Source organism: Nannospalax galili, unplaced genomic scaffold, assembly GCF_000622305.1.
Source record: "Nannospalax galili isolate Female #2095 unplaced genomic scaffold, S.galili_v1.0 scaffold107, whole genome shotgun sequence".
Taxonomy (NCBI): domain Eukaryota; kingdom Metazoa; phylum Chordata; class Mammalia; order Rodentia; family Spalacidae; genus Nannospalax; species Nannospalax galili.
Genome location: NW_008358490.1, coordinates 1,428,862 through 1,447,604, shown reverse-complemented (window position 1 = coordinate 1,447,604; position 18,743 = coordinate 1,428,862). Strand labels below are relative to the sequence as shown.

General features: G+C 52.1%; 1 protein-coding gene across 1 annotated transcript in view; it reads left to right on the top strand.

Moving 5' to 3' along the window:
• Rin3 (Ras and Rab interactor 3) overlaps positions 1–18,743 on the top strand; it is a 114,482-nt gene that overhangs the window by 90,547 nt on the left and 5,192 nt on the right. The window contains exons 6-9 of the mRNA XM_008821721.3: positions 607–2,094; positions 6,495–6,803; positions 12,216–12,347; positions 17,310–17,473. Coding sequence (XP_008819943.2) covers positions 607–2,094; positions 6,495–6,803; positions 12,216–12,347; positions 17,310–17,473 — 2,093 coding nt within the window. The remainder of the gene's footprint in view (positions 1–606; positions 2,095–6,494; positions 6,804–12,215; positions 12,348–17,309; positions 17,474–18,743) is intronic.

Here is an 18,743-nt window from a genome sequence, read left to right as displayed (position 1 = left end):
CAGTTAGCATCAAGATCCTTTGGAGTCACAGTGGCCTGCAGTGGACAGGTACAAGACTAATTCCGACACCCATAATGCACTACTAGTACCATCTTCCTGTGTATGGCAACTGCAGTGGCCTTCATGGGTCCTGGTCCCGTTCCTGGCATGATAGGGTTCCATTCTGGTACCCTTTGATGTTACTGTTGAAACGCCATAGGCGAGATGGCTAGACTGAGACCCAAGACACAAACAAACCTGCCTGACTTCCAGCTGGCCAGCTTCAGAAACTCCACAGCTTTGTCCCCTCTGTCTCCACAGTCCCTCCTCCCACATGCCTCAAGCTTGCTTGGCTGAAGAGCCATAGTCACTGCCACCCTGAGTCACAGGTTCCTTCCATGGTGAGCGCAGGGAACTGAAGCTTAGCGTATCATGTCCCCTCCCTGCCCCACCCACCCCTGCTGGGGAAGGTACAGGGGACTTCCCCTCCAGGCAGGAAGTGGTGGGAGAGGTTTAAGAGTCCAAGAGGGGAAAACAACCCTAAAGCTGTAGCAAGAGCCCTTCCCCCACGTCACAGGCAAATGCCACCACCTAGAGGGCTGACCACCTCTCCTCTGCTTTCCACAGGCTTCTGGGACTCCTTACTGAACCCTCCGAGAGTCCCAGCTGAGCCTCCCAGAGGCCCTGCACCTGGGGCCCCTGCAGCCTCCAGCCGCCTGCCCAGCACACATTACGAAAACTGTTCCTGCGAAATTGAGCTGTCAGTGGGAAACGACCGCCTGTGGTTTGTGAACCCAATTTTCATTGAGGACTGCGCCCTACCGGCTGATCTATCACCTCCTGGCAGCTGCCCCCCACGCCCAGCGCCTGCCACCTTGGATGCTACCTCGTCCACCTCCAGGGGGTCCCCACGCCGCCCCCCACCTCCACCCCCAGTGCCCACCCTTCCTCCTGCTAGCCCAGTCCATCCTCCTGCACCTCGTGTACCCCCTGTACCTGCTGCTCCTTTGCCCGATCCCCCCCTAGTACCCACCTCTCACCTTGCACTCCATGCCCCAGGCTACCCAAGCCAGCCACCCATGACAGCCTGTGAGAGGCTCCCACGCCCTGCTGTAGGCCTGGGCCCCCTCAGGGAGGAAGAGATGAAGCCAGGGACAGCCCCCAGCTCCTTGCAGCCCACCTCTCCCCCTCCTCTGCCCTTGAAAAAGAATCTTCCAGCAGCTCCTCCTAGACGGCGCATCTCTGAGAGACTGTCCCTGGAAAGCCAGAGTGTGGACATGGTGGCAAAGGGCGACCACCTGGGTGTTTCCAGGACAGCCTCGCTGAGCCTCTCTCTCCAGAGCACCTCAAACATCCCTGAGGACCAGCCTCAAAGGACCACAGAGCAAGGCCAGGACACAGAAGCCAAAGCCAGCCATCCTGACAGCATATCTATGCCAGTGCTTCCGGGGAAGGCCAGGCAGCCCCCAGTTCCACCCCCCAGGAAGAAGCGGGTCTCCCGGCAGCTGGCCTCTACGCTCCCCAGTCCCATGGAAGGTCCTGAGTACCCCACACGGGAGACAGACTCAGAGAAACCAACGCCTGGTGCACCTGGGGAAGGTTCAAGTCCTGTTCCCCAAGCTGGAACGCAGCATCTCCAGGCCAGCACTTGTCCCCACAGCTCTCCAGAGTTCAAGGGCTCACTGGCCTCACTCTCAGACAGCTTGGGGGTGCCTGCCTCAGCCACTGACCAGGACTCCTACTCAACCAGCAGTGCAGAGGAGGAGCTGGAGTTCAGCAGCCCCAGTGTGAAGAAGAAGCCCTCGATGATCCTGGACAAGGCCCGCCACCGCCTCAGCTTCGTCAGCTTTGCCAGCGTCTTCCATGCCTTCCTTTCCAGTGACCGCAAGCTGTACAAGAAGGTGGTAGAACTAGCACAGGACAAGGGCTCGTACTTCGGCAGCCTGGTGCAGGACTACAAGGTGTACAGCCTGGAGATGATGGCACGTCAGGCATCCAGTACTGAGATGCTACAGGAGATCCGCACCATGATGACGCAGCTCAAGAGCTACCTGCTGCAGAGCACCGAACTCAAGGCCCTGGTGGAGCCCGCCCTGCACTCAGAGGAGGAGCTCGGTCAGTGACCAGCTTGGGAGGATGGGAGGGAAAGGGTAGACTCAGGAACCCCTAGACTCAAAGCAGCCTCTGCAGTGGGCACAAGGGACTCCCTTACATCCTTTCCTGGGCATATATGCCCATCTCTACCTCCTACAGGATGGATTGTGTGCTAATGGTATGTGGCTACCCCAGTTTCTAGAATGTCGTTTAGTCATATAGGGGCCACGTTGCCTACACCCTCTCCTCCACCATCAGCCTATACTTTCTTGCCTCCTGCCATAGGAGGAGAAGCTAAAAACTGGGCCTGCTCCCTGAAGGTAGAGTCATTATGGTGCAGTCTCTGCCCCCACCCCCAGCTACAGCCAAGACCTCATCTTTGTTCAAGCCATTCCTTGCTACATCCCATCATCTCACTCTTCCTCCCCTACTGTCCCATAGATCTCCTGAGCCCAAATCCCTCTCTCAAGCTCTTCTTCTAGAAACCAACCCAGGACAGCTCACTGCCATGTCCACCGCTCTCATTCAACCCACCAGCCCTCCTGTCCCACCAGCTTCTAACCCAGTGACTACCAAACCTCTCTGTGATTGGGGTTTATGGTGGCAGGTATTATTTTTTCATTCTAGTCACCTATACACCTATGTAAGTATTAGAAATATTCAATCCCATCACAGTGTTGTAGTTAGGCATGGTAGCATCCACCTATAATCCCAGCACTTGAGAGGTGGAGGCAGGAAGATCAGGAGTTCAAGGCCATTCTCGGCTACATAGTGAGCTGGAGGTCAGCCTGGGCTACCTTGTCTCAAAACACAACACAATAAAACAAAAACGTATTGAGAAGTTTCTGAATTACCTGATAAACATTGCTGCCCCATCCCTCCAAGTACCACCTCTGGGGGGGGGGCCTGAGCCCTCTCCTCCCCCTTCCAGTAATTAAGAGCATCATTATTGGAGATGGAAATGGAGCTTTGGGGATCTGTAGGATGATGGTTTCTAGTGAGAGTTCCTTGAAAAAAGAGTGTTAGTTATCACCTGCAGGGGGAGATTGGGCTTGACGGCTGGGTCATGAAGACTGATAGCGTTGCCAGGCCACAGTACTGAGGCACTGTAATGTGGTGGTGGGAGATGAGTTTGAGGTCTACAACTGGCAGCTGCCTCCTCAAGCAACCAGGGTTGTAATGTACATCCCACTCGGGTAGAAGGTTCACCTAGGCAGGGTGTTCAGGGTGTAACGTGGTAAGGCCACCCACACAGCCCCTGACTTTTTCCATAGATGGTTACCACGTCCTAGCAATTCAGGCCTTGCCCCCATGGAGCTCATCTAGGGAGGGGAGGAAGTTGCATAAGTTGCTAGTCAGAGCAGTGTGTTTCCAGCTCCTCCTCAGCTGCTATAGTGGAAAACACACAGGAGCAAGGGGAATCACAAGTCCCGTGTGCCCTGAGGGACCTCATGTTCTGACAAGTGACAGGCAATCTACAAGAAAGCCAGGAAGCTATAAAGTGAGGTGACATGAATAGAGAGCAAGCAGAAAGTAAGGTCTGGAGGAGGCAGGGCACAGCACCATGGCTCCCAAGACTTGGCATTTCTGCAAGGGACATAAGCTATGGCAGGTTCAAGGCAGGAGTGCTGGGACCTCTAGCATGTTCAGCATGGCTCTGGCCCTTGAGCCCAGCAGGAGCAGAGAGACAGAGGTGTGCTAGGCTACTGTCATAGTGAGGTGTGCCTAGGGCAGGGTTGGGGGGTGGCACAGGTGGCACAGTAAGCACAGATCTGGTCCATGGAAGTAGGTGCAGGCCTGGTTGGCTTCATATGGCTTATGAGAGGCAGGGAGCTAGTGTGGGACAGATGTCCTCATTGGACATCTAGACAGGAATGTGTGGAGGCCACTGAGACTGAGTCTGTAGCTCTGGGGAGTGTGTGGACTGGAACCCAACAACACACAAACAACCATGAGATCATGCTCAGGGCAGAGCTCCAGGCAGAATACAGAAAAGGAGGGTGTGGAAGGACATAGACAGCTCAAGCAGCCCAGAGGAAGTTGTGGTTAGCCGTGCCTGCCAGAACAGAGAAAGATAATAGCTGTGGCCTAAGCAGAAGTGAGAGGGGGTTGAGCTGTAGAGAAGATTCTTCCTGGCAGAGATGATGCTGTAGAGGTAGGTAGAGAGGTGAGAGATGCGGCAGGAGGATGATGGGGCCACTCAGGTCAGGCTGTGAAAGTCAGGCTGAGAATTTGACCTGGAGGTGATGGATCCCAGAGGGTGTGTGCAGGGCTCAGAGGAGGGGATTATGAGCTGGGACTGGTTCAGCAGGAGGACAGGGCAGGGCCAGCTGTATTACTTACCTTTCTCACTGCTATGACAAAATACCTGATAAAAGGGTATTGCTCAGAGTTTGAGGATACAGTCCATCACAGTGGGGAAGGCATGGCAGCTGGAGAATAAGGCAGCTGCTCACATTGGTCCACAGGAAGCAGACTTGAATGCTGATGCTCAGCTCGCATTCTCCCTCTTATAAAGTCTGGGACTCAGTCCATCCAATGGGCATTCAGAGTATGTCTTCCCACCTCAGTTAACCTAATCTAGAAACTCCCTCACAGACATACCAGAAGACTGGTCTCCAAGGTGATTCTACATCCTGTCAATGAAGCAGTAGGTAGAAACCATCCCACCAGTACAGGTAATCCTGAACAAAGCAAAGGAAACCACTGCCAGGTGGGCCTTGTCAGAAGCAATGGGATGACAGTAACCCCAGGGTGGCCAGCTGGCAGGACACAGACACCCCCTGGGGTCTCCAAGGACACTTTTTCAGGATGCCGACGGGCACTAGACTTGTGTAATGTGGTATGGTGCCCCCAGAGCCTGCCATGGGCTTGAGTGTGGGCAGAGGTTTCAGGCAGGGAGAACATGGCTGCTGAGCTGGATCACCAAGGACTGGGAGTGCTGGCACTGCAGATGGCAGGAGAGGCCCCATCAGTGGACAGAAGCCTTTCAACCATGGTGCACAGAGGCCCAGCAATTAGGTCAGAAGGACACAGTCCAGTGGGAGACCCAAGCTCAGACCAGACATGTGCCTGCTTTTTGAACCACCCACTCTGCCCTGTGTGCAATGAGCTGGGCAGAACCTCAGGCACAGAAGGCAGGAGGACTCTTGGTGTGCTTCTGGCTTATCAGGGAAATAGGCACAAGAAGTAGCTGATACACAGGCCAGGCACGGTTGGCTACAGGAGACCCCATGCTCTCAGACACTTGGGACCTAAGGACATGACAGCCCTCACATTCTGCAAATGTGGAAAACAGTCTGCTGTTGAAAGGGAAGAACCACAGGCAAGGTTATACAGGAGTTCAGGGCAGCCCGAGGTAGAAATCTCTGCCTCCAGGTCAGTGCTCTTTGGGCTCTGAGGGATGGATTAAGAGTTGGCTGAGACAGGAAGTGTACATTCTCTAGGTGAAGGGACGTAGGGAGGCACAGGACAGCCAGAAGTGGCCCCCAACTCAGACTTATATGGCAGGGAAGAGTTGTCCAGCCTTGCCTTGTTGGGCTAATAGCCAAGACCCTCTCTAGAGATGGGATAGGGCCAACACAGCTTCCTGAGAATGTTTCCTTCTGTCACCCAGAACACCTGGCATCATGGTGGTACTGAACAGATAGAATTTCAAAGCTTTGCTTAGCCTCCACCTGCCCCATCACAGCCTAAGCTATTTATCCTTAGAGAAGCACTTATCATGAGATCAAAGCTCACTAACTCCCCACCTACAGGTTGATCAGATCTCAGAAAACATTTGAATGGTAAAGGGTAAACCATGTGAATAGCTGTGAGGCAATGAGAGCAGGTGCAAAGCCCTGGGACACAGGCAGGCCTGGCAGGCTGGAGGAGCAGCATAGAAAAGCTAGAGAAAGTATCAGCCAGAGGAGAAGACCTGAGGATTGTGGCAGGTGTCTGAGCCCAGAAATGTCCCCGTGTCATGACAGGATGGCACTGGTTCTATGTGAAGAACAGACAAGGGTCGGGGCAAGAAGCTATTGATATAAATCAGGCAAGAGTCAACATGGTGGCAGCCTGACCAGCCTAGGCTGGTGGTAGCCGTGAGAGTGATGAGAAGTCAGGTTCTGAATAGACCCCTGTTTTGAGACTAGAGTCATCTGGGTTTGGGAAGTACAAGAGGCATCAATAATAGTTCCACCAAGCATTTGCCGGGCACCAAAGGCCCACAGCACACAGCTGCCTAGGTTGTATACTGTACAACGAAAATATGTCTGTGTCTTCCAAAGAATGTGTTTGTAGGCAGGTTCTGTGCCCAACCCTGGGAAAAACACTACATTGGAATGACCAGTGATTTTAGTCCCCAGAGGCTCTTGGGCCAGTGCTATGCTGCTGGGCCCCTGCAGCTGCCTTCCTCACCCTGAGGTCTCACCCCACAGAGGCCATTGTGGAGTCGGCCTTGTACAAGTGCGTCCTAAAGCCCCTGAAGGAGGCCATCAACTGCAGCCTGTTAGAGATCCACACCCGGGATGGCTCTCTGCAGCAGCTGAAGGACAACCAGCTGGTGATCCTGGCTACCACCACCACTGACCTGGGTGTGACCACCAGTGTGCCTGAGGTGGCCGTCATGGAGAAGATCCTGCAGAAGCTGACCAACATGCACAAGGCCTACTCACCAGGGAAGAAGATCTCCATCTTGCTGAAGACATGCAAGATCATCTATGACTCCATGGCCCTCGGCAACCCAGGTATGGGGGACAGGACCCTCCTGCAGAACCAGGGGAGGACAAGGGCGGGAGGCATTCCCTGGGCATCCCACAGTGTCTGCACCCAGCCACCTCCCATGTGCTATGTCCACATTTCCCTCTAATGAGGACGTGGGCTATAGTGGATCATGACCGCCCTGCTCCAGTGTGATTTCGTCTTGACCAATCACATCTACAGTGGCCCCACTTCCAAAAAAGGTCACCTTCTTAGGCACTAAACATTGGCTCTTTAGCATGTATGAACTTGAAGGGACAAGTTTGGCCTGTGACATCAGGTAGCTGATCTGGTAGCTGACTGGACCACAGATCAGCTAGGCAATTCTATTGTTTGGTCAGTCTGCCAGGCTTTCCTGGGCTTGCCCATTGTCAGCTGGAGTGGCTGGTGGGAGATGGCCAGGCCTATCTGTTGGTAGGTGCCTGGTTGTGGGCTATCTGGATGGACCTCAGGGCCATGAGGTCCTCAGCCTCTCACATGTTGGCCCAGGCTTGTGCACATGGCCAGCTGGGGTCCAGGGCAGTGAACAAAGCCTGTTGAGGCCTGGCCTATACTGACACCATGTCATTCTAACCCTTTCCACTGGCTTGTTTAGTTATGAGATGAACCCAGATTCAAGGGGTAAGGAAACACTCTGAGTAAAAAGAGTTTCCATGTCACAATGTGCACACAGAGGATCTGTAGGGATAGAGGAAGAGCGCCAGGCCCATTTGTTATCAGCTTACCACAACACTCCTGTAGGCACACGGGAAAAGGGACCTGTGCACCACAATGAATAAAATGCTGGCTGGAGTTCATCTCCCAATCAGCCCTTTAGCCAAATGCCCTGGTAGTATGAACGACCTGTGTAGCTCGCACATGCCAACGACGGTAACAGAGAGGGGACAGTGTCACTACTGTGACCTCCCAGACCTTGATTCAAATTCCTGGTCTGTCACTTCTTTTGTGAATGATTCACTTAACCCCTCAAGGCTCCATTTCCTCATGTGAAGAGGCTTCTTTAGAAAGGAAAATTCAAGTTCCTAGTGGGCCAGAGGCATTCTCAGATACTTGTGGATATTAGAAACATCTTTTTGTAATTGGAGACCCTGGTGCCCAGCACCAGCAAGTACAATACTAGAACTGGTTGACAAGGCTCCTCTTCCTCTCCCTATCCCTTAGGGATGAGCAGGCCAATTGCTCCAACAGAAAGCAGCTGCTGGTGTGGCACTGGGGCCTGAAGCAGAATCCTTTAGCACTAGCCAGCTTCCCTTATGGGCCTGGCACAGGCTGCAGGTCTAGATTGAAAGTACATTTTGGTGTTAAGTACATTTGTGTCCTAGCACTGAGAAATGAATAGAGATCCCAGAGGGCAGGTGCCACCCAGAGTTAGAACCACACATTGTCTGTGTTGTCATGGTGGAAGTATGGTCAGAAGCAAGAGTATTGGGAAAGGTTTTCTTTGGAGGTCAGGGATCCTATGCAGTCTGCAGACCAGGAAACAGCACCAGGCTGTGAACACAACTGAATCTCTCCTTCCAAAGATGGAAGACAACAACAGTAAGCAGCCTCCAGAATCAGAGCCTTAGGAGAGTGTGGCAGTCAGCCCCAGAGGCCCAGAGCCCCAGAAGGGCACCCAGTAGATCTGACAGCAACAACACGAAGACGAACGTTAGGGCCCCCTTGTAGCCAGTGGAAAACAAGCCAGGATCATCTCAGAGCAGCAGGTATGGCAGCCTGGGGTGTCCTGCATGCATGTGGGAGAGAAGCAATGCAACTCGAACAAGCCAGAAAGGACACAGAGCCCCCAGAGCCCTTTGCTAGGGCTGTCTCAGAAAGAGCAGATGCTGGCCTGCGGTCTGAGTGGGACAGACATGGAGGTCCAGACCCAGAAGTCCTTCCAGGCTCTGTTGCTTCTTCTGCTGACTGCCCAGGAGATGAAGGAACCAGCCTCAATGTCCTCCTGCATGAGGTGTACATGGGATCAGGTGGACTGTGGTTAGCGCATTAGCCGCACCTCATACTTGCTAACTACATCTCTGACCTGTGACTGTTTCTAACTGGGGGATCATTTCTCATGGGCCTTTCAGGACTCAAAATCAAGACAAAGGGCTCTGCTGATGTTGCTGAGGCATTATCAGGGAGGCCACACAGCTCCGGTAGAAACAGGGTAGTTCCGTTCTCTCTAATCCAGTTGCCTAAATACTGGCTTTTTGTTTGTTTGTTTGTTTGTTTGTTTGTTTTTTGAGACAGGGTCTCCCTGTAGCCCCAGCTGGCCTGGAACTCACTATGTAGCCAGGCTGGCCTCGACCTCACAGAGATCCACCTGCCTCTGCCTCCCAAGTGCTGCGATTAAAGGTGTGCACCACCACACCCGGCCAAGACTGCCTTAATTCTTTTACAAAGCTAGTCACAGGGAGGACCATGCAGACACTGTGAGCATTGCTAACCATGAATTCAGCTACTGAAAGTTTGCCCTGAGAACAGGGACTGGACAGCTATGAGGAGAGAGGAAGAAAGAAGGCAGTGTGACCATGGTGGGTGGTGTCAGATACAGCAGGGAGAGGGGAGGACAGAATAGAGCCAGTAGGACCTGAGGCTTGCATCCTCCACTGGTTTAGGCAGTCCAGGCCAGAGGCTGTGAGCTAAAAGGCTTGGGCCAGGGTCTGGGCTGATGCAAAGTTCTCCCACCAGAAGCCAGTGGGGGTCTTATCAAGGGACAGCAGGTTCCCCTTCAATCAAGGCTAAACACTGGAACGGGAGCCCAGGGGCTCTTAACTCCATCTTGGGCTGCCCCACTTGGGGCCTTAGCATCTTCACTGGGAAGGAGGGAGCACCCGCCCCCCTACCCCCTGTGCTGGGTCTGAACCTTACTTCTGCACCCTAGCTTTGGATAGTAGACTTGTGGGGCTTCTGCATGGGCAGCATGTGGGTACCTGGGTCAAACAGTCTCTGGGAAGTCTCCAGATAGCCAGGGACTTTGGGGTTATCCCCTGGCTTGAGTTTTCCCATTTTCAGGCTACGTGTTTTGATGGTGGAGTGCAGGGGTCACTGTGCCCACCACATTGCTGGGAATGGGGAAACTAAACTATTACAGGCAGGGATCAGAGTCCAGAGAGCACCCACTGAAACTTTCAGGTTCTTGTACTGGAGCAAAGAACTGGACCAGGGACACATGGATAGCATTAGAAATATAGTTTCCTAAGAAAAAGGTGAGGAGGGGCCAAAGTGATGGCTCAGAGGTTAAGAGCACCCACATGGTGGCTAACAACCATCTGTAACTCCAGTTCCAGGGGATCTGGTGCTGTCTTCCGACCTCTGCGGACATTGCATGGCACAGGTGCACTTACATCATACAGGCAATACACTCATACATAAAATAAAAATAATAAAAAGAAAAAAAGAAAAAGGCAAGTGGGCCAGAAAACTGGGAAAGGTTCAAGGTTCAAGGCCCTGAGGTCCGGAGCATAGGTCATTTACATAGTGCCCCCCTCTGTATTTGGAAATCACTGGGCTTGGTAGCCTGCAGTGGGAGGGGTTTCCAGCCTTCTTCTGCCATCGGTTTCTTTGATATGTCAATCTTGATGAATCTTGGGAACCTCACTCCCCACCCTGTTCTATCTACCTAGGAACCACATTGTGGATTCCATGCTGGGTTCCATGAGGCATCCTGGTGGCCCTCTAAATGGAACACAGACAAACGAACCCCAGACCAGCCTTACCTCCAACAGCCCCGACAGACCTGTTTCACATACAGAGTTCTGCATGGGATTTTTAAAAATATTTTTTAATTTTTATTTATGTGTATGAGTGTTTTGCATACATATATGTAAATGCATCATGTGTGTGCAATGCCCCAAAGAGACCAGAAGGGGGTGTTAGATCCCCTGGAACTGGAGCTATGGGTGATTGTTAGCTGCCATGTGGGTGCTGGGAATTGAACCTGAGTCCTCTGGAAGAGCAGCCAGTGCTCTTAACTGCTGAGCCGTGTCTCCAGCTCCCTTCTCCAAAGCCCCCCAGCCCATGAAATGCTCAGAAGGCCCCTGCCAGCTCTTGGTAGTATGATCAGCTCACTGGTATGCCCACAGATGGTAAGCAGATGGAGCTGGAAGAGACAGAAGGTAAAGCCACTAAGAAACACAGATTCCACTGACAGAGTGTGAGCTCTGATCCACGCAAGCCAGGTGCTCACACCAGCCAGGTGTTCACACAAGCCAGATGTTTGGATCACAGGAGAATCATTTTACAGCCATGCCCAGCACCCCAGGGGGCACTGCCTGAGGCCTGTTGTGCACAGCCTGTGCTGATGCACTCCAACTGTGCTCAAAATTGGCGCTGGTCTTTGAGCACCCATCAGGCCACACTGCCTGTGGACACACTCCTTGCCTACATCAGGAAAAAAGACCCAGATCTAGTCCCACCAGTGACCAGCACAGGACTTTGAGCACAGGCCTCCCAGCTCTGAACCTTGTCCTGCCCATGAGGTTAAACCTGTTGCATCTAAGGCCATTGGTATGCTAGAGCCCACACATACCAGCTCAGGTGAGCAAATGAAGCCTCTCTTTTTCCAACTCCTTGTTCATGTCTGCAGCTTAAAATTGGCTACTGTGGAGACAGTTACATCATGGAAATTGGCCAACACTATAGGTCAGTTTCTGTTTCTGGTTTTCCATTTGAGAGACTATTATGAAGTGGCTGTCAGTATAACACTGTGTAACACTGTATAACACTATGGCAAACTCCAGTCCTGTGACCTTGACCCTGACCCTGCAGTCCACTGAGAACACATATGGGGGTCAGGGTGGTCTGCCGGCAGTGGCAGATCTTGGAGGCAATGGTGGATCTCGGGGACAGTGGTAGGTCTCAGGGTAGTGGTGGGTCTCAGGGCTATGGTTGGTCCTGGAGGACATTGATGGGTCCCAGGGGCAGTGGTGGGTCTTAGAGGCAGTGCTAGATCTTACAGGCAGGGATAGATCTTGGGGGCAGTAGTCAGTCTCAAACAGTGAGATTATGGGGCCATGGGCCGTGGTGGGAAATCAGGCTTGCAGGGGGACTAAGGGGGACTTCTGTGCAAATGGGGAGGGAAGCCTTCCCTGAAGGCACACTTACAGCAGCGGTGAGCCTGTGAATTAAGTGCGATGTGAACTTGATGGTTCAGCAAGCAACCCGGAGAGGCCACAGGGAGGAGCCAGGAAAGGGCAAGGAGCCAGGGTCTTCTTGTCACCACAGCCCAGAGCTCTTTCTTGGTTCCTTCTTCCCAACCAGGCCCACCAGGAGGCTGATCCTAGAGTCGTCAGGGTCCACACTGTTGACTCATGAGGGTGCAGGAACTTTCTTCTTCCAGGGTGGCCTCCCATCCTGGGTGAGGAGCAGATCACAGGGGCCTGGCTGTCATAGCCTTCATCCTGGTCTCCTTGCAGGGAAGCCCTATGGGGCCGACGACTTCCTGCCCGTGCTCATGTATGTGCTGGCCCGCAGCAACCTCACTGAGATGCTTCTCAATGTGGAGTACATGATGGAGCTCATGGACCCTGCCTTGCAGCTTGGGGAGGGTGAGTCACCACCATCCCTACACCTACCACCATCTCCAAGCCACCCAGGCCCATTGCCCACTCCCAAGCCAGGTAACCCAGCAAGCCCTAGGAACATACATGCACCTGTGCACCCCACACCAGCCAGAAGGACAGAGGGGCTGGGAGGAGAATGTCACCGTTGCCTACTGAGAGCTGGGATGGTGGAAAGTTCAGAAGGACTGGGAACATGCTACCCAAACAGAGTGTAGTCATGGAGGGTACCTGGAGGAGTTAATAACAGCTGGGCATTGAAGGGCGAGCAGGAGCCTTCAAATTTAAAAACGGAGCACAATTCCTCCTGGAGAGTGCAACAGGAGTTGGTAGTGTAAATGGTTAGGCTAACACAGCAGGCAGTGTCCACACAAGTGTGACAGGAGAAAGAAGCAGTTCTTAGATTAGCCTCTTGGGACTCTAGGCCCCTCTTGTCCAGCCCTGGTCAAGACCTCTGTCCATAGAAGGAAGTAACTGAGATGTCAGGGGCCCTGCGCTCCTTGGTTAGATGAAGGAGGGTGTGATTTGCTACACCCCACCCTCAGTTTCCCTTCCCCTGTTCTCTTCCCCACCATTTTCTCAGGCCAAGGCCTCACCCACTCCTCCACCAAGAATCCCTTGAGATACAGCAGCCCCACTATGGACGATGAGGTGCCCCACATGCCCTCTGGGCCGCCACCTCAAGGATGGAGCTAGTCTCCCAGGCAGGAGTGTCCCCTTTGGGCTTTGTGGTTCTTGAGAGCAGCTGACCCTCTTTGCATTTGTTTGCATCTGCCCACCCATCTCTGGGGTGGAACGTCTGACGTAAGTGCTTCTTTGAGGTCTTCATGGCTCGGGGAGCAGGGAAAGCCACGAACTTTGCTGTGATGTGCAGCTTTGGCTTGTGGATGTGGAACCCTGAACTACCTCTTTTCCCTCTTTAGTTAAATGTTTCCTGCAGTTGGAGCAACTTGCCTTCTAGGAAGTCCAGGAATTCAAGAGAAGCAAACTTTGTTTAGTCCATCAATCCATCTATCCATCATTCCTGCCCACCAATCTATTCATCTGTCTACCTATACACCCATCTGTCCATCCACCCATCACCCACCTGTCCATCCATTCATCCACTTATCCATCTATCCATTTATCTACCCATTTACCTACCTACAAACCATCTACCCATCCATCTACCTACCTGTCTGCCTACCTTTAAACCACTGATCCATTCACCTTCCCATCCATTCATACATACATACATTCACCAGTCTATCTACCTATCTACCCAGCTATCCACCCATTTATGTACCTATCCATCTCTCCATCCACCAGTCCATTCTCCAATCCATTTATCTACCCATCTGCCCACTTATCCATTCACCAGTCCATCCATCCACACATTCATCTACCCATCCACCTGCTCATCCACCTACCAGTCTGTCCATCCATCTATCTATGAACCATCTATCTATAAACCCTCCTATCTACTCACCAACTCATCTCTACAGCCATCTGCCCACCTCTTTACTCACCCCCTGCATACCCACCCATCCATCCATCCATCCATCCGTCTACCCGTGTATCCATTGAATTCATTCATGTCACACACTGGGTTTCAGATCAAAACAGACAAGACTAAAACCTCATGAGAATGAGCAAGCACCTCACCTTTCACCCACACTTTGGGCCTCCACTTCCTCAGGGCTTCCTCTTGGGCTTACTCAAGCCCATGGAAACACCCAGAAGCTAAGGAGGTAGGCAAGGGCCTCCAATCAGTACCGGCCTGCATCACACTAAGAGGAAAGAACATAAGAGGGTTAGAAGACAGTAAAAGTCATGAACCCAAATCCTGGGCACCCCATTTCTTAGGGTCCCTTAAGAGTGACACCAGCCCATCCAATGGTCTCCTAGAATCTTCATTGTGGTCTTAGGACTGCTATACACAACCTCTAAATGTTAAAACTTTCCCATGCAAACAATGGCCATAGGGCTAGAGACAAAATCTCAGAAAGGGAGGAAGCATGGATTTCTCAGTGGCAGAGTGATAGCCTATTATGTGCACAGTCCTGGGTTCCATCCCAGCACCAAGGGACAAAATGACCACAGGTAGAAGATACTAACAGTAAACCAAGAGGTTTTCAATCCTACAAATCAGTACAGCAAGAATCAACGACCTTAATATGTAAAAGGCCCTTGTGTATCAACAAGAAAAAGACTAAAACTCCTCACATGGGAACCTGGGCAAAGGCCCCTTTTTACTCATTCACTGAAAAGATACTGAGCCTCTACTTTGCACCCAGGGGCAGTGTTTTTCATGGAGTTTTGTTCCAGCTGGGGTTTAGACAAGCAGACAAGATCACATAACATCCAGTCTCATGTGGACTGTGAAAGGCTGGGCAGCAGGGGACCCAGTGACTCAAGAAAGCCCTGGGCACAGAGCAGTTAGCAACTTCTCTTCACTTGGTTTTCCAAATCTGCCGCCATAGCTGTGAACTGCAGGTGTGATATGCCCAGAGAGAAGGCACCTCCAAACCCCGCTGAAAGAGACAGCCACCCTGAGACAATGTCCTCAAAGTCCTGGGAACCCAGGGAAGGCGCAAAAGAGCAAGGAGCTCCGTGCAGGTGTCCACACCGTGGCCACTATGCCTCCTACCTGTTCCTCCTGCCCCTTCCAGCCTATACAGTGTGGTGTGATTTAGCACAGCTCTGGTGGCTGGGTCCCATGGTCTTCCATCAGGCATATGGACCAGGAGAGATCAGGGGGCCTCCTGTGAGGTGAAAGGAAGGCTGGTGGAACTCTACCCCTTTCTAGATCCACCCCTCGCTCCCACACCCTATCTCAAGAGAAATTACCTGGCTGGAGCAATCCCAGAATCCAAAGCTCTCTCACGAGTGCCCTCATAGACCCCTTTGCTCTTGCCTCCTCCCCGAGGCTGGCGGACAGCTGCTAATCTTACCAGAGGGTTTTTCCAGTCAATGGACAGACCACATACTGGCTGAGATATCCCCAAAACTCACAGTGGTGTTTTCTGCCATCTAGTGGTCATAGCCGGCACTGCATAGTCTCAATCAAAGAAAATGGCTAAAAGGTCCACGCTGGATGTGTAGGGCTTGAGCAGGCAAGAAAGCAGGAACAAGGGTTTGGAGTTTCTTCCTACTGACCCTAAGAGGGCCAGAACTTATAGAACTACCGCCTGGGGTCATGAACAACCATGCATTATCCACGCATGGCTAAATCCTGCCCCTCACACAGATTCATTACATTTTTCACAACACATTATGGGATTTTCAGATGAAGAAACCGGGTTAGGGAGGTGAGTGGCTTCTCCGGGGTGCCCAGCTCTGCCCTGTGACTGAGAAATAAAGCATTCTCAACTATGCACTGCCCTCCTCACACCACAGCCTGGACCCCCAGGGGCAGGACGCAGGTCTGTGCCACCAGATCAAGGATTCTTGACACATCAAGAGCAGGAGGCACCAAGGGGAGTTTCCTGGCCACTTGGACTTCAAACTTAACAAAGAAGGGAGGAAGGGAGGGCCGGGATGGCTTTAGTCCTTCTTCCATTAGGGACCAAGTAAGTTTCCATGTTAGTGTTGAGAGACATATTTCTATATGCTGTACCGTAGTGTGATCCTGTGGCCACAGTCCCTTTATCTTACCCCCATCCTTTCTGGCCAAGATGTGAACTTGACTCATGTTGGCTGTAGAAGTTATAGGAATAAACACCCAAATAAAGAAGTAAAAGTGTAATAAAAATGTTTTAATGGAGAACTGTATCCAATTTTTTACTATTTAAAATAGTTAAAAACTGCCTGAAATAACTAAAATTTCTGTATGTCTTTGAAAATTGTTTGCACAACATACAATACATGCATGGGCTCAACACTTTAAAACACAGGTAGGACACAATGCCCTCCCATCTGACTCCCTGCACCTTCTGTCCACCTCAAACATCCATGTCTCTCAGTTTCTTCTCTCTCCTCAATTTAAATTAAATGTTTATTTTAAATATTTTACTTATTTATTTTATTTTGTATGTATGAGTGTATTGCCTGCATGTACGTAAGTGTACTTGTGTCATGCAGTGCCCACAAAGGTCAGAAGAGGGTGTTGGATTCCTCTGGAACTGGAGTTAGGGATGAATGTTAGCCACCATGTGGGTACTAGAATTTGAACCTGGGTCTTCTGCAAGAAAAACCAGTGCTCGTAACCGCTGAGCCCCTGTAAATGCTTATTTTAGAACATCATATTAAAAAATGCCAAGTGTGGAAGACAGACTTTGGAGAGTCACTGGAGCTCTTTATCCCTCTTCCCAATGTGGCCACATTGAAAAAATATCCTTAGCCAGAATGTGGTGGCACACACCTCTAATCCCAGAAGGCAGAGGCAGGTGAATCTCTATGAATTAGCCAGATGTGGCAGCACACACCTCTAATCTCAGAAGGCAGAGGCAGGTGAATCTCTATGAATTCTAGGCCAGCCTGGTCCTATATAAAATGTTCTAGGCCACATAATGACTCTCTCTCTCTCTCTCTCTCTCTCTCTCTCTCTCTCTCTCTGTTTTCTTCCTGAAGGGAGCTCAGAAGTTGAGCAGTGGGGTAGACTGTAAAACACAGGTTAAAACAGGTTGTACACAGGGCTGGAGAGATGGCTCAGCAGTTAAGAACACTGGTTGTTCTTGCAGAAGACCTGGGTTCGAATCCCAGCACCCACATGGCAGCTAACAACTATCCATAACTCCAGTCCCAGGGGATCCAACAGCCTCTTCTGACCTCCACGGGCATTGCACGACGCAGGTGCACTTACCTACATTCAGGCAATACACGCATACACATAAAATAAAAATAAATAAAATAAAAAACGGGTTGTACAGTGTGGACGCCCCCTGGTGGCTGAGCCAAGTGGGCCAGTTGAAGCAGTATGTGGGACTAGCAAGCTCAGAGCCCCTCCCTCACTGTGGTTTGGCCCCACAGGTTCCTATTATCTGACCACCACCTACGGGGCCCTGGAGCACATCAAGAACTATGACAAGATCACAGTGACCAGACAGCTGAGTGTAGAGGTGCAGGACTCCATCCACCGCTGGGAACGCAGGAGGACGCTCAACAAGGCCCGGGCTTCCCGTTCCTCCGTACAGGTGATGCTGGGGACAATAGTGAGAGGGGTCTGTGCACAGATAGCACCCATCTTGCTCATCCTGACACTGGCTGGCTACACCAGCCAGCCAGCCCTTCCCTAGTAGGACTCCCACACCACAGAAATCCAACCCCCTGCCTGCCTGTGTGTCCAGCCCTGCCCTCAGTGGAACAGTGGGGCCTCCATACCACAGTGTGCCTGTCAGTGTGTCCAGCCCTGCAGGGCCCAGGTGGGCCTCGAAGTACCACCAGGCTGATATGGACAGAGTAATATAGAAGAATCATTTCACACACCCCAGGCCGCGGTCACACACTGTAGGCCACATCACATCCACTCACTCACATATCCCCAAACAGCACAGGGCAGCTGCCTGCTGCTCAACCTCCACCCAGGCTGGTGTGTCTCATCTTCCTCATCCACTGTCACCTGCTCCTACAGAACAGTGTCTCCCAGAGCCCTCCTCTGAGAAGCCTCACATGAAAGCCCCTGTTGCCCTCCTCTGGGCATCCTGCTGCCTCCTCCCCACCATAGCGCCAATCACACCATGTTATAAATCCTCTGTGTATGAAGCTCTCACTTCCGGGAGGACAGTGTATATGGTTCTTGAGTCTCAGGGGTTCCAAACCCAGGACCTGGGACACAGGACTGTATGTAGGAAATGAAGAGCGGTAAGCCATGAAACCAGGCACCGTCCAGAGCTGTCCAGAGCTTTCCAGAGCTGTACAGACTTGCTCTCTTGGCACCCAGAGCACACCAATCCTGAATCCCACTCCTGGCTTTCAATACAGCCTGTCTGTAACAGATGGGGCCCAGGCCTCTGGGAAGCAAGAGGCTTGAATTTTGGACCCAGCTTCTGACAAAGAGTTGTTTTTAATCCATCCTCTTTAGTTTGGCAAAATGATACATAAATAAACCTCTATTATAGACACCCAGGAGATATGATGGGAGAAAGAAAGTATTAAGTTAATCAGTTGAAAACTGGGTGCGCGAGGATCTCAGGGCGCCAGCTGCTGGGCGTGGCGCCAGTCTCCCGCAGGCCACTGGGGTGCGGCGGGTCGCGCACCGTATCTGCTGTTTGGGTCCCTGGCTCTTCGCGTTGCTGTGGGTCTCCACGACTACTGGGTGCTGGCAACTCTACTGATCGCTGCGCTCCCAGGCGGGTTCCGTCCCAATCTACCGTGCACTCCCTCTGGGTTCGAGATCCGTCAGCTGCCGGGCCACGAGGGGAGGTGCAGGACGGCGAAAGCAGGGTCTCCGTGGGCCGTGGTTTA